Source organism: Scomber scombrus, chromosome 5 (genome assembly GCF_963691925.1).
Source record: "Scomber scombrus chromosome 5, fScoSco1.1, whole genome shotgun sequence".
Taxonomy (NCBI): Eukaryota; Metazoa; Chordata; class Actinopteri; order Scombriformes; family Scombridae; genus Scomber; species Scomber scombrus.
The window spans coordinates 19,902,251-19,916,848 of record NC_084974.1 but is presented as its reverse complement, the minus strand read 5'-3'; the positions used below and the strand labels follow the sequence as shown (position 1 = coordinate 19,916,848).

The 14,598-nt window shown below is 38.6% G+C and overlaps 1 protein-coding gene and 1 pseudogene across 1 annotated transcript; one reads left to right on the top strand and one right to left on the bottom strand.

Annotated features, from left to right (window-relative positions):
* Window positions 1-647: 647 nt before the first annotated feature.
* Window positions 648-2,113, bottom strand: LOC133981000 (testis-expressed protein 26-like; annotated as a pseudogene).
* Window positions 2,114-4,907: 2,794 nt separating this feature from the next.
* Window positions 4,908-7,502, top strand: hmgb1b (high mobility group box 1b). The gene is made up of 5 exons (XM_062419762.1): window positions 4,908-5,034; window positions 6,092-6,247; window positions 6,371-6,516; window positions 6,614-6,788; window positions 6,914-7,502. The coding sequence occupies exons 2-5, from the start codon at window positions 6,101-6,103 to the stop codon at window positions 7,052-7,054; spliced, it is 609 nt and encodes a 202-aa protein (XP_062275746.1). The 5' UTR covers window positions 4,908-5,034; window positions 6,092-6,100; the 3' UTR covers window positions 7,055-7,502.
* Window positions 7,503-14,598: the final 7,096 nt, after the last annotated feature.

Here is a 14,598-nt window from a genome sequence, read left to right as displayed (position 1 = left end):
GAAACACCTTAAAGAGAACTTAATCAGACAGACTCACATTAGTCTGTCTGACACTCACTCTAATATTACACCTGAGCAGGGCAGGTGGCCGTGGTAACTAAGAAACCCAGAGTGACAACTGAGACTGCAAAAGTAAGAACAAGACACTGCACTTTCAAGGACAAAAACAGCTTAATAATCTTATTATATCTTCAAACTAGTAGTATATATTGTGCCGTTAGATTGCAATTTAATCAGTTTAATATTGTAGCAATTTGCAGCCAGCTTTCATGTTGATTTTTTTTTTAATTGCAACTTCTGAGGGAATAAATAAATTAGAGAAAAAGATAATTATGAGTAAAGATTAACTATATTCTTTCCAAACATTTCAGAACTCAAAACAGAGGAATGATTAATACCGCACAAAAAGCTGTTATGCTGGTGATTTTCTGTGCCGATAGAATCCATTAAATTATTGCTTTTATTCTCTTTCTTGTTGTTATCAAGCTGCAGGCTGACTGCATAATGTCAGATAGCAGAATATGGGGGCAATGAAACATGAAGGCAGACAATTTTCATCAGGCGGGATGTTTAATTATCTCAACAGATTTAAAGTGAAACAATTCGCAAATGAAATGTGTAAGACAGATAAACATAAGCAGTTAGGTTTAAAGAGGTCCTGGCCAACTTGATATCCGCTCTGGTGAGCAGGAATTGAGCACCACAGCTGGAAGTTCACTCACTTTCTCCCCATGAACTGAATGAGCATCTTTACTCAAAACTATTTTTACAGCCTCCTTTTCTGGAAAGCCAGAGACAGACATATATTATCAGTTACTTGTCTGTCAAAATCAGTCAGCAGTCTGTCAAAATCCTCAAACATTTAAATGAATAAAGTGATGCTAACCCTCCTCAGGTACAACTCTGCATATCTGCTGCAGCTCCTGGGGCTGTAGTGACTTTATCACAGATGTTACATCAACTCTCTTTCCACAAAACCTCTCGTAGGTTGTCAAATCTAATCCTTTCTGCTGAGTGTGGATGTGTCTTTGCACAGCAGTTGGTACTGTAACACATAAAGTGCGAGGCTTAATGACTCATGTTGTTTGACATTGCTTACATGCATGGTCAGTGTTTTTAAGTTTACCGTACCTATACCACAGCAGGCCACACTATAATCTCTGTTGCAGTTATGGTGGGAGTAATTCCCCTGCAGTCCAGGTATTGTAATTGTCCCTCATCTCTGTCAGTAGAGAGCACTGCCTGACGCTTGCTGTGCAGAGGTGCAGCTATTTGTTCTGCTTTATAAATGTTACCATATCCTGTCAAACAAGTTCAAAACCAAAATGAAAAGAAGTCATAGAGAGAAATATTATAAGTGTAGTGACGGTTTAATTTGGACATGCCTGACTGCTTGATTGTTCAGCTGCTCTGGCATGCTTTCATATAACATGGTATTGTGCTGTCAAGGCCTACAGATCTCCCCCTGAGATGGGGGACATTTCCAAGGGAACCTGGCATACTCAGAGCTTCATGTGGCATCCCTAGGCAGCCTCCACATCATGAAAGACTTGAAGAAAAAAGCTTGATTTAAAGGTTACCATACACTGTGAGAGGTCAGACATGGCATTCAGTGTTAAATGTTAAATCTTCAGCTGAGGCTAGCACAGCCTAAATACCAACCTGACTTGGATGTGGGTTGTTTCTCCTCTTACCCGAGGATGTTCCTGTGCGAATTCATTCAGGTTTACAGGCGGGCTTCCAACAAAAATCCTGTGAATGAGTCTATAAATGATTTTGACGTCGGGGCCTATATTAGACAAACACACTGTTGCACATACATAAAAAACAACACCACACAAAGGTTGCATACCTAACTTAGTCACAAGCCTAGAGATCCATAAGCAGAACTTATGGCAGAATTTCTGCAGCTAAATTTGGCCGAAAGATGAATTCTCTTTCTCTGAGATGTTTCATAGGGATCCCACCAACGTTTCCCCTCTGCAAAAACAAAATAAATATTAGAAATGTAACCCAGAATTCTTGATATACAGCATATTCTTGTCATTTTGGGCTGTGGATATAAGCAGACATACAGTCTGTTTAAAAAAAAAAAACTCTCACCATCCAACATGGCAGTTAATACAACCAGCTTTCCCTGCTATACTCATACTCATTACCCAATAATAATAATAAAAATGATACTAATTCATGCAACTCTGCAACAGTGCAAAATAAATCAAACGCTAATCAAAATTTAGATTAAATTGTTATCAGGTTGTTTTCTTTCTATCTTCAAATCTTGTTGGTTTCACATTACCTTTTGTTGCCATTGGTGACCACTGCCTTGGTACCAGGTGTTACGGTTGTTTCCGGTGTAATGAACACCTTTTCATTTGCATTCCAGATGAAAGTTCACTTCATAGATTTCTTGCTGAAATGGGAAACTGGTAAATGTAGGCCTAGCCACTGTCTATAATAAATAGAGATATATCTTTATGCATCCCAGCATGTCTCTAGGCACTGTGGTTATGGAGACCTATAACATTTGAATGGCTGTGAGCTGCTCAGCAGGAGGGATGTTGCATAAAAAATTCAAGAAATACATTATTTATCTCTGTCCCTGACATTAGTGGGAAGTAACTTTACATGTGTAATTTCATTTTATTCTGACTGATCTTCAAATCCATAACATTTTACGAAATAAATATTTTACTATAAAACTCCTATGCTATTATATGAATACTAAATAGCTGGGAGATTTAGATTGACAAAACGTGGGATCATCTTATAAAATGATAGACAATTAGTCTTAGTTAGATGTGTCAATTAGTTCAGATTCTAGCACCCATCTGCTCTTTTATTTTAGGGAAAGTCAATGTTTTACATTTTATTATGTTAATATTTTAAGAATACGTACATTGATGTGCAGGTGGTCGAGTGGATAAGAGCACATGCCACATACGCAGCTGACCCCAGTTCGAATCCCGGCCGGAGGACCTTTGCTGCATGTCACACCTCCCTCTCTCCTGTGATTTCCTGTCTCTCTACTTTTTATGCCAGAAAAAAAACAACAACAACAATACGTACATTTATATAACAGAGAGAGGAATCCTCCAAAACATTTCATGTCTTATTTTCACTCTAACTCACAGACTCACTCACATTCAGCTAGACAGCACAAGCAGGCCAGTGTTCAATAAAGCCTCTTTCACATACCCATCTATCCCTGAATTTGCCAGGAACATTTTCTGCATGGGGTAATTTGTTAATGGGAGCAGGGATTGATATTCAGGGTAATCTGTACCACCAATTTCCCACCTCAAGACCTAATATTTCAGGGAAAATGCTGGTACAGCTGTATTGTTAATGAAAACAGGAACATTTTAGGTACAAGCACATACGATACAAGATATCTTATGACCTAAAATCTCCTTAATCATTGTTTTATATTTATATTTTGTATATAACATATCTGTTGAATTAAAACATGTTATATAGGTTGATGTAGCCTAATTAATGAGAACATTTGAGCAGTTTGATTCTTCCTGCCACAAGTCACCGGCCACTTCATTAGGTACACCTGTTCAATCTAATTTAATCCAATACAACAGGTCTGCTATAAATTCTACTTTTTTCAAGTTTATACATTTTCAGTTTTTGTTAACATTGTCAAAAAATGTGTTAATTCTACTTTATGTTTATTACTGAGGTTGTACTAAGTGGTGGTGGCATGCTGGGGTGCATTATATTGACTGGTGTTCCTAATATTTTGTTAATGGAGTGAACAAAATTTTAGAAACACCATTCAACATAATTCACCCTAGTACATAACCATCACCCCCTATCACCTCAATAATAAACATAAAGTAGACTTACCAACGTCCTGACAATGTTAACAAAAAATGTAAATGTATAAACTTCATAAATGTAGAATTTATAGCAGAGCTGTTGAATTGGATTGAATAAGACTGCACAAGTGTACCTAATAAAGAGGCCAGTGAGTGTATAATGTAGCTCTGTACACTGTTTTGATGCTGTAAGAATAGTTTGGTTTTGTGTGCACTTTTACTTATGGCGTAATTTCTTCCACTTCACTGTTCTGCTGTATACTGTAGACATTGTATCCTGTTCTTTATAGCCTACAGTTTTTAACTTTAAAAAGAAAAAAAAGAGAGACTGGTGCTGCTGCTGATAATTGCTCATAGGATCATTATTGTTGTTGCTTGATAAATCACATTTAACCAACATTTTTGGGTGTCTTTCAGTGTAATGAAATACTGTCATACAGTGTAATATAATACAATAACTTGTCTTTTTTGACTCATGGAGACAAAAACAAATCTTAAGGATGAAGTAAAAGATATTTTTAAACATTTTTTTCAGTACAAGGTAGTAAATGTTTGTTAAAAAACTTCCACAAATTGAATTCATAAGGGCAGAGGTGACACTCCTATCGACATAAAAAAAAGCCTTTTAGGAAACTGTTTTGCTGTTTTATTGTTTTGCTACTTTGAAAACCTCAAACGTCTTAGACCCATAAACTTAATAAAAGTAGAATTTATAGCAGAGCCGTTAGATTAGATTGAAATAGATTGCAAAAGTGTAATAATAAAGCGGCCAGTGAGTGTTTAATGTAGCTCTGTACACTGTTTTAAGAATAGTTTGGTTTTGTGTGCACTTTTACTTATCGCGTAATTTCTTCCACTTCACTGTTCTGCTGTTCTTTACCATCCTAACTTCATTGTACTTCCATGCATCTTTCTCTTATTACCTGGATAATAGATGCTGTGTGTTGTTCATGTTTAGCGCCATCGTGTTGCCTCGCCCCGTCGTGTTGTGGACAACCAACCGCACAACAAGCAGCGCTGAGACAGCCAGTGTCCAATAAGAGGCTCCACGGAGTTGGCGGCAGCCAATGTCCGACAGCCGGAGCCTCACACATAGGATAAACACAGAGGGACTCTCGCAGCCAGAGGACTGCGCACTGATAGTGATATAGTCCCATTGTTTGAGACGTAACGACGTACAGCCGGCCACATATAGCGTTTTAGGGTAAGCGTCATATATGTTCACCTTTTAACCAAGCAGCTAGTATGTAACATCATCTGTAATGAATGAAACAGCGGGCTGTAATGTATTTTCCGTCGAGTACATCGGTTTTGTACATTTTTAGTGGCATGACTGAGCTGAATAGGATGCTAACACACTGATGGTAGACATCATTCTTGCCATCATAGCGACGTATAGTTTATAGTGTGACACTGACATACGCTGTGGTCATATATTATACGCACGTTAAATAATATCTCCCCCGTCCTCCAATGGCTAAGTAAAGGCCACTCTCGGGTTAACTTAGCGTAATGTCCGCTAACGTGTTCCCAGCTAACAGCGACATGCTAACTCGTATTACTCGCTGTTGGCTAATGTAAGTTAACGCCGCTGACTGGTGCTGAAGCAACCCGACAGCGGTGATACAGGCAGAGCATCTTTATCCGAGATCATCGCCACTTTTGATTAAAACCTTAAAATGCAATAATCTGCATTGTGCACGCAGGCCTTCTTGCGCTTAAATTTTGAGGCCTAAAAGCAGTATGCTAACCTTTGTTGGTGAGCTAATCAGCCATTTTAATAATCATGAAAACGAGCACGATGACGAGCCTGTTTGTTAAGAAAAAAACTAGCTAGCCTAGCTTCACAGCATGAGGACACAAAGCAAAAAGCGGAGCCATACTGGCTAACAGCTAGCTCACAATCAAAGAGTTCGCTAGCCACACGCTGTATATACACAAGAGGCTACTAGATACTGTAACATTTGCTGATATTTACTAGCCATATACAATATGAATGTGAGTGGGTAGTAAAAGTAAAGCAGCAACAGTATATGAAGTTGCATTTGGGAGTATCTTAGTAGTTAAAGAGGCAGCATGTTGACCTCCACATACAATGGATCATCAGTCACCCTCTTCCCAGCCCACGATTGAAACAATAGATGTACCCAACAAAGCAAGAGGCAGACAATTGAGCAGGGAGATATTTAGATATTGCTTTTGCTGATCCATATTTAATTAAAAATGTTCTTTATTTTTTTTCCTTTCCTCTTTTCATTTAGTAAGCCAAGATGGGGAAGGATCCAAAGAAGCCGAGGGGCAAAATGTCCTCATACGCATATTTTGTGCAAACATGCCGAGAGGAGCACAAGAAGAAGCATCCCGGTGCCAGTGTCAACTTTGCAGAGTTCTCCAAGAAATGCTCTGAGCGGTGGAAGGTAGAATAAATTACACTGAGATTAATAAAAAAAAATGTATTTATTTTTTTTTACGATATTTCTCTTAATCCAATTATTTTTGAAGCCTAGATTATGTAATAATCTGCTTTTGTTTCCCCATAGACTATGTCACCGAAAGAGAAAGGCAAGTTTGAAGATATGGCCAAACTAGACAAGGTGCGTTATGAGAGGGAAATGAAGAATTACACTCCTCCCCTGGGGCAGAAGAAGAAGCGCTTTAAGGACCCCAATGCCCCCAAGAGACCACCGTATGCACTATAATCAAGTTGCTGCAGACTAACTCATTAAAAAATTTTTTTTTTTACAATAACATGGAACACTAACACATTATTTTTCCCTCTGCAGGTCTGCATTCTTCCTATTTTGCGCAGACTTTCGCTCAAAGGTGAAAGGTGAGTATCCAGGGCTCACCATTGGGGACACTGCAAAGAAGTTGGGAGAGATGTGGAACAGCTCATCTGCAGAAAATAAGCAGCCATATGAGAAGAAGGCCGCCAAGCTGAAGGAGAAATACGACAAGGTGAACAGCTTTTGTTTAATTGAAGCTCAACTTGTTTTTGTGCCTTGGATAAATTGGGTTTATTGACTTTGAAATACAGGAAAAGGTAGGTCTCTCTTTTACTAAAACACTTGCTTTCCCCCCAGGATATCGTCGCTTACCGCACGAAAGGCAAAGTGGATACAGCAGCATCAGCTGCTGCTGCAGCAGATGATGATGACGATGACGAGGAGGAAGATGAGGGAGAGGACGACGAAGACGATGACGATGATGATGATGACGAGTAGTTTGCACAGGGATGGGACCTGAAGTTTTGTTTATGCCATATAACTCTTATATAATCAATTCACCATCTTGAAACAGAAGTCAAATTGAACAAGAACATGTGTATATTTAATGTTTTTAAGATGTACAGTGTTATTCTCCCTTTTTTTTTGTAAAGTTAACACTACATATCTGAGTTTGAGATTTTCTAGTGGTAGTTCTTAATCCCTGCCATATTATGTAACAATTTAGGAAGACTAAGTATCCCAAACAGAGTAACTAGTCTTTAGGTGTTTAAAACTCAAAAATGAGATTTCTGAGTTGGTAGTGTACTTTTTTTTTGTTTTTGAGAAATATTTTTTTATGTGCTGTCCCAATGTCTTTTTATCGTTCTTTGAATACCACTCTAATATCAAATGCAGCTGTCGACATTCAAGAATGTCTTCAATAAAGGTCGTTTTTTTAAGAGGTTTTGTTTGTTGCCTTGTTCATTTATTCCTTGTATTTGAACCATTGATGCCTCTTGTACCACCCGTCAGTCACCACACATCCAAGGTTTATATAAGAATAATTACAATACTGAAAGGGGTTTGGTGCTTCTCATTAAACAAGTGTAGCTGATCAATAACTAAGTATAAGATTAAAGCTATTCTTTCTGCTGCTAAATAATTAGAGCGTTAATGAAAAGTTGCTTGATAGGAAATTAAGTACTTTGATAATTGAGTCATTTTTTGAAGAAGAAATGGTAAAATTCTCTGGTTCCAGCTTCTAAACTGATTTTTTTATGGTTTCTTTGGTCCTTTAACAGTGAACTGTATATCTGGTTTGTGGGCTGTTGGTCAGGACACACAATTACATTTTGGGTTGCATCGGATTTTGGAAACAGTCACTGAACTTTTTCACCATTTTGTCTTTTTAAATATCAGATGATTAATTGAGAAAATAACACAAAAAAATGTTTGTATAGTGAGACAGCCTCAAATAAATGTAGTTGAATCAGAGATGTGTTTAGTTAGTAGAACAGCAAAAATAGTCTTTTTAAAGCTTAACTGATGAGCTTTTGCAGATTCAGTTAGGTCCAACAACAAATAATGAATCAGTGCACTGCATGAGTAATTTACCTGGGAGTAAGTGTGTTATCTCACTACATGGTTTATATCCCATGTTGTGCTTTGGGACCACAATTACACACTTTATTTCCCCCTTAAAGGGGCTTGAAAAGTGAATGAGGTATTCCTGGTTGATCATTAAAGTCTGAAGGACCTGAATCCAGATGGTGGCGCTGTATGAACTAAAATGTAAAGCAGCTAAAAGGGCAAACTTTACTATACAGTATACTTAAAGTATATTTCTCAGTATTGAAAAAGTATTAAATTATTTTAACTGACATACTTAATGGTCATAAGAATGTATTGTCAGTTTTTTGTTGCCTAAGGAGGATTTGTCCCAACTGTTGGCTAAGTTTGATTGATCCTATTTAAAACATAAAGTCAAACATCTATTTTGGTATCAACCCAGTGTCCAGAGAAAAGTACTTTTTGTGATTTGTGTGTATGATTCACCAGTAAGTGAGAGCAGGGACCTTTTGTGATCTTTAGCTTGGACCGAGTTCCCTCTGCATGTAATTTGAGACAGTGTCACAGTCATAATGGCCTCAAAGTCACTAAAGGGAGGTTCACGTGTCCATTTATCAGACTTTTCTAAGCCACATTGCCCTTTGCCGTACAAAGAACTGTCCTCTCAGAAGTGTTTGCAAATATTAATGAGGCCACACTGGGCTTCTTGCAGTGGGGTCTATCACAGAAACTACTCCATGTAGTTACCATAGGGGGTTAAAAGGTTTTTATTTAACACACTATAAAGTTGGTGGTCCTGCTCCCATAATAATAATAATAATAATAAATCAAACTTATATAGCGCTTTATGCGGTGCTCAAAGACGCTTTACAATTTCCCTATTTCCCTATTTAAAACTATGAAACAAATGTTTATAAGTTATAAAAGGTTAAAAAACAAACAAACAAAAGAAGACAAAAACAAAGGTTAAAACATGACGAGTCCAGTGGGAGCTAGGAGTTGTAGGCTAGTATGAAAAGGTGTGTTTTTAGTGCAGATTTGAAAGAGGAGAGGGTTGGGGAGATTTTGATGTGAGGGGGGAGTGAATACCATAGGGTGGGGGCAGCAACAGAGAAGGCCCGATCACCCCAGGTCCGGCACTTAGTCCGGGGGACTTGTAGCAGGTTGGCAGAGACGGACCTGAGGGATCGGGAGGGGGCATGGTGATGAAGGAGGTCAGCAAGGTAGGGGGGTGCTAAGTTGTTGAGGGCCTTGTAGGTGGTGAGGAGGATTTTAAAGTTGATTCTGTGTTTGATTGGAAGCCAGTGAAGTTCACGGAGGACAGGTACCATACCATACCATACCAGCAGTAATTCAGTGAACCATAAATGCAGTCACCTAAGAGACAGCATTTTAATTGTGAATAACAATAGAAACATTAATTTATAATCTTATTGCAATTTAAGCCATATATTCAAATTAATTATTTGCATGTGCCCCAAGAGACTGTTATGTTGGTACACATGGTAACAAGCTGTTAATCCAAATTCAGTTAACATTCTGTGCTACAGTGTCATGTCTAAGCTCTTTGGAAACCTGTGATTCAGAGCGGCAGGGTTTTTTTCCCCCTTTCTCCCCTTTCACCCATTGATTGAATGCCTTGCACTCTGAAAGAATTCCCCATCTGACATGCAGCAAAAAAAAGGCTCCCTCTAGGCTACCTTACTGGATCTGGAACTGTTCAAAGGGTCTATTTCATCTCTACATTGAGGAACCTCAATAGCAAAATCCATGGAGAGAATATAAAACAGACTGATTCAGCAAAACATAGTAGGTTATATTATTATTCCTACTTTTTTCCTTCTAAAGAGTGCAAGGACTGATTTATTTCAAGGTTATTCGGCATCCTTTCTTATGAATTACGTATAACTATAGAAATAACAAACTTTGAATCTTTCAATCTGTGCATTTTGGACCCCCAGAGTACTTTTTCTGCTGCAGGATTTGCATAGAGTGATTTCAAAGGGGCGTGTCAGTCAGGATTACAAACTGAGAAGATTGAGTAATCACTATGGATACAGCTTTTATTGTTTTCCATTTGTCAGGTTGTGTGGAGGTAATGTGGTGCAGTTTCCAGGACTTTACTTTTATCGCCATGTCTGCTTTGTTTTGCACAGGATCTAATTTTCTTACTTGCAATTGCGACCAAGTACGAGGCATTTAGGTAGTAACATTTATAATGGACCCTGCTGGACACTGGAGAAGATATACAATTTTAATGTTTCTTTTTCTGGTAAGCTGGTTTTAATAATTTGTGAAATTATAATGTTACAGTTTATTGAAATGTTTGACCCCTTTTCTGTGTTTCCTCAGACTGTATGCTCCTATGAACCTTCATCTGGAATTGCAGTGAATGTGAGCAGCAAGAGACAGTTTGCAGATACAGTATTAGGGCAGCATACACTCCCCTCCTGGTTTTATACATCTGTTGATGCTGTGCCCAAGCATGACACAGTCAGCTTACACTCTGAAAACAGATGGCGAACACAGATGGCTTTCTACAAAATTGTCTATTCATTTGAAGTGAAAGAGGACACGGTGCCAGGTTAGTCATCTGTGAAGTAAGGCCAGCTCCATGTCAATTAAGCAATAATGTATAATGTTTGTTGACATCAAGAAAATGAAAACAAAAATAGTTTTTTTTTTTAATGAAATCTTATTTAAGCTGTGATTTTAGATTAATACTTTCTTCAGCTCCTTCTATTTTTAATATACTTCTTTTCACTCCAGAGTCATTTAGATCACACAATAATTCATTATTCAATGTGTTGGCAGGAACAGTTGTGGGAAAGGTGGAAACAATGTTTGAGAGTCTCACGACTATCACATACTCGGTGCAGGAGGATGATGGAGAAAACCTGTTCCTTCTCAGCCCCCTCTCAGGGGAGTTTCTATTATCCCGCAGCCTGGATTTCGAAACACAAAGATTCTTAATTCTCACAGTGGTGGTGCAACAGGGGGATTTGCAGGTATCCAGTGTCAGGGTGTACTTCAATGTGTTGGATGTGAACGACAACCCCCCTGTTTTTAGTGAGGATAATTTTTCTGCATCATTGCTGGAAGATACTCGGGTTGGCACATGTTTCTTTTTCTTAAATGTGTCAGATAAAGATGATGGTGAGTGATCAAAGTACATTTCTGGCATTCAGTAAATGTCCCACTTCTTATGTCTTCTATAGCATTTAAATACAGGGCATGTATCAAATTGGGCATATATCAAATGGGGTTTTGCCCGCTGGGTAAAGTTGTGGGAAATACAGCTATTGTAGTTCAGATGTTATGCTAGAGTTTCTTCCAAAAAGAAAAAAAAAAAAAATAATGCATGTATGGAAACTGTTACCCCCAAAGGGCACACTTACTGGGCCTGTTAAAAACCCAAAGCAGCAATTGCATTTTTGCACTATTGATCAAAACATATACTATTAAGATAATTCACTCCAGTATACATAGTAGGCATCAAAACCTTTCAGTGTATTTTAATGTTCAGTTATTTGATTGCTGGCTAAAAGGCTGACCAACAGTAATGCAATACTACAAAATTATCTGGTGAAAATATATGTATGTACTTACTGCTCACGACTACAAAAGCAGGACTCATTTTGAAAGTGGATTTAATTATACACACGAGTTCAATCTGCCAGTCGTGTTCTTGTGTACTCCTAAGCTGTGAAGAAAAAAAAACTTTTTTGGTCACATATGCCACATTTGGAACATCAAGATGACTCTGATTTATGTAGTGAAGTTTGACACTGGACTTCTTTTGTTAGTTGCTCTTTAATGCTTAAGCCAGGTGCATTATTAGGATATACACATGGCAGGATCGGTGATGTGCTACATTTTTGTAAACCAGACTTCTATCTTAAGACAATTTAAAAAGTAATGCATTATCTTTTCTTCTCTGCCAGGTGACAATGGAGACTTGAACCTGAGAGTGGTCAGTGGCGATGAGGAGAAAGTGTTCTTCATAACTCCCACTGGTAGTTTATGTCTGAATACAGAGTTAGACAGGGAGAGACAATCCTCCTACAATCTGACCGTGACAGCCAATGACTGTGCCCAGCCTTTACTGTCACAGTTCACTAGCACAACATATGTTAATGTTGTGGTTGAGGATGTCAATGACAATGCGCCATGGTTTGTGTCATCCAGAAGTGTCAGTGTATCAGAAGCCACTGCACTTCATTCTGTTGTAATGACTGTACATGCAGAGGATGCAGACTCTGGATCCAATGGAGAGGTTTTATATTATTTAAACAACACTTCTGGTGGCATTTTCAGCATTGATAATGGAAATGGAACAATATACCTGGAGGAGGCATTAGACAGAGAACAGTTAGATAGGCTGACTATTACAATAACAGCTACTGATAAAGGCTCACCCAGGATGGCTACCACTATTAATCTCACAATAAAAGTCGAGGATGTAAATGACCATGACCCAGAGTTCTTACAAAGCTTCTACAGCCTGACAGTGAGAGAGGATGTCACGAGAGGAACAAGCCTGTTGCAGGTTCAAGCTAATGATCACGACATTGGGACAAATGGACAAGTGCACTACCTGTTGACCCAGGCGAGTCCGTTTGTCGTGGACACGTTTCGAGGTGTCATCACAGTCATGGATAAACTGGATAGAGAGAGATATTCAGACTACACCTTAATCATAGCAGCTGTAGATCAGGGGGACATGCCAAGGTCTACCACTGCTGCTATCAGTGTCACAATATTGGACATAAATGACTTTGCACCCCTCTTTTCTCCAGAAACACTGATCCTGCATGTCCTGGAGAATGAAGAGGACCCCTCTCAGCTAACACATCAGGTACTACTGTGCCTCACAAGCTGAAGATTTCACTGAATGTTAATAGCAGAGATTTTATTTGGGTGTTAATATTTTTATTATTCTGTGTTTTTTTATTAGGTCTCAGCTTTGGATAAAGATTTAGGTGTCAACAGTCAGCTGACTTATTTCATTCAGACAGGAAATGGAGATGGTTTATTCTACATGTCTCCCAATGGCACATTTCAAATTTCACACAGCCTGGACAGGGAGAGGGAATCATTGTACATGCTAACTGTCATTGCTGTCGATTCAGGTAATTCTAATTCTAACTTTATAATGTATTGCTCTGTAATCCTTCAAATATCAAGGTGACGTCAAATGATTTAATAGTTCTTTCTTTACTTTCTCATTTTAAGGATTACCACCCCTAACAGGTACTCTGACCATACATGTTGTTGTGGATGATGTTAATGATAACCGTCCAGAGTTTACTGAGGAAGTCTATAACACAATAGTATCTGAGGACAGCCCTGAAGGCACTGTGTTTGCCATGATAATGGCATCTGACATCGATGAGGGTGTCAATGGGGAAATAAGGTAAGGTGGCCTACTTTAATATCATGTAACGTAGCATGTCGTTTTTGTAAATATGCTAAAATGTGCTGCAAAATAGTAATTAGAAAACACTTTTGGATGCTTATACATCATGTTTATTTATTTAATGATAGCACTGTTTAAGGTTACAGTATTTTTTTGGCTTTGTTTTAGGTATTTTATGGAGAACCTCAAAATACCTTTTTCCATTGAGGAAACATCTGGAGAGCTGTTTACTACCGATGTTCTGGACAGGGAGATGACAGCCATTTACAGGTTGACAGTGATTGGCAGTGATAAGCATCCCATTCAGCCTCTGTCAAGCTCTGTGCTTGTTACTGTGCTCATTGGGGATATTAATGACCACTGGCCCCAGTTTCTGAACAGCCCTTATGTGGCCTATGTGCCTACTGAAATGCCCCCAGGTGAGTTTTTACTGCCATTTCACATTTATATTTTTTATTCTGGATAACATAACCCTGGAAAAAGGGGAAAACAGGACTCAGAGTTGAGTTTTAGTTTGTTCATTATTTGTGTTTTTTTCCCTTCAGGTTCAGTTGTTTGTGCAGTAAGGGCAACAGATGGAGACACTGAGATGAATGCAGAGCTTCAGTATTCCTTATATGGACACAGTTCAGATGTGTTTTCCATCAATCCATATAGTGGCACTGTGTTTACCTCAACTGCTCTCAAGAGAACAGAAGATATTATTGTCAATGTACATGTTGAAGATGCTGGGGAAAATCCTAAATTTGACATCAGCACCATTAGTATCAGGTTTCAGAATGTCTCCGACTTTCCAGAGATAAAGGTGGATGTGCTGAGTTATTCTCTCCCTGAGAATGAGCCGGTGGGAACATTAGTGGCTGTGGTCTCTGCAGCAAGTCTCAGAGTCGAGCCCATCTCTTTTTATCTGTCCTCTGGAAACTTTGATGGCATGTTTCATGTGGAGCAATTAGGTGGAGCGCTGACAGTGGAGAGCCCTCTGGATTATGAAAGCAAAAAGGAGTTTACTTTGTTGATAGAAGCCAGAGACTCAGGCTCGCCTCCTTTCTCATCATTTGCAGAAATTCATATA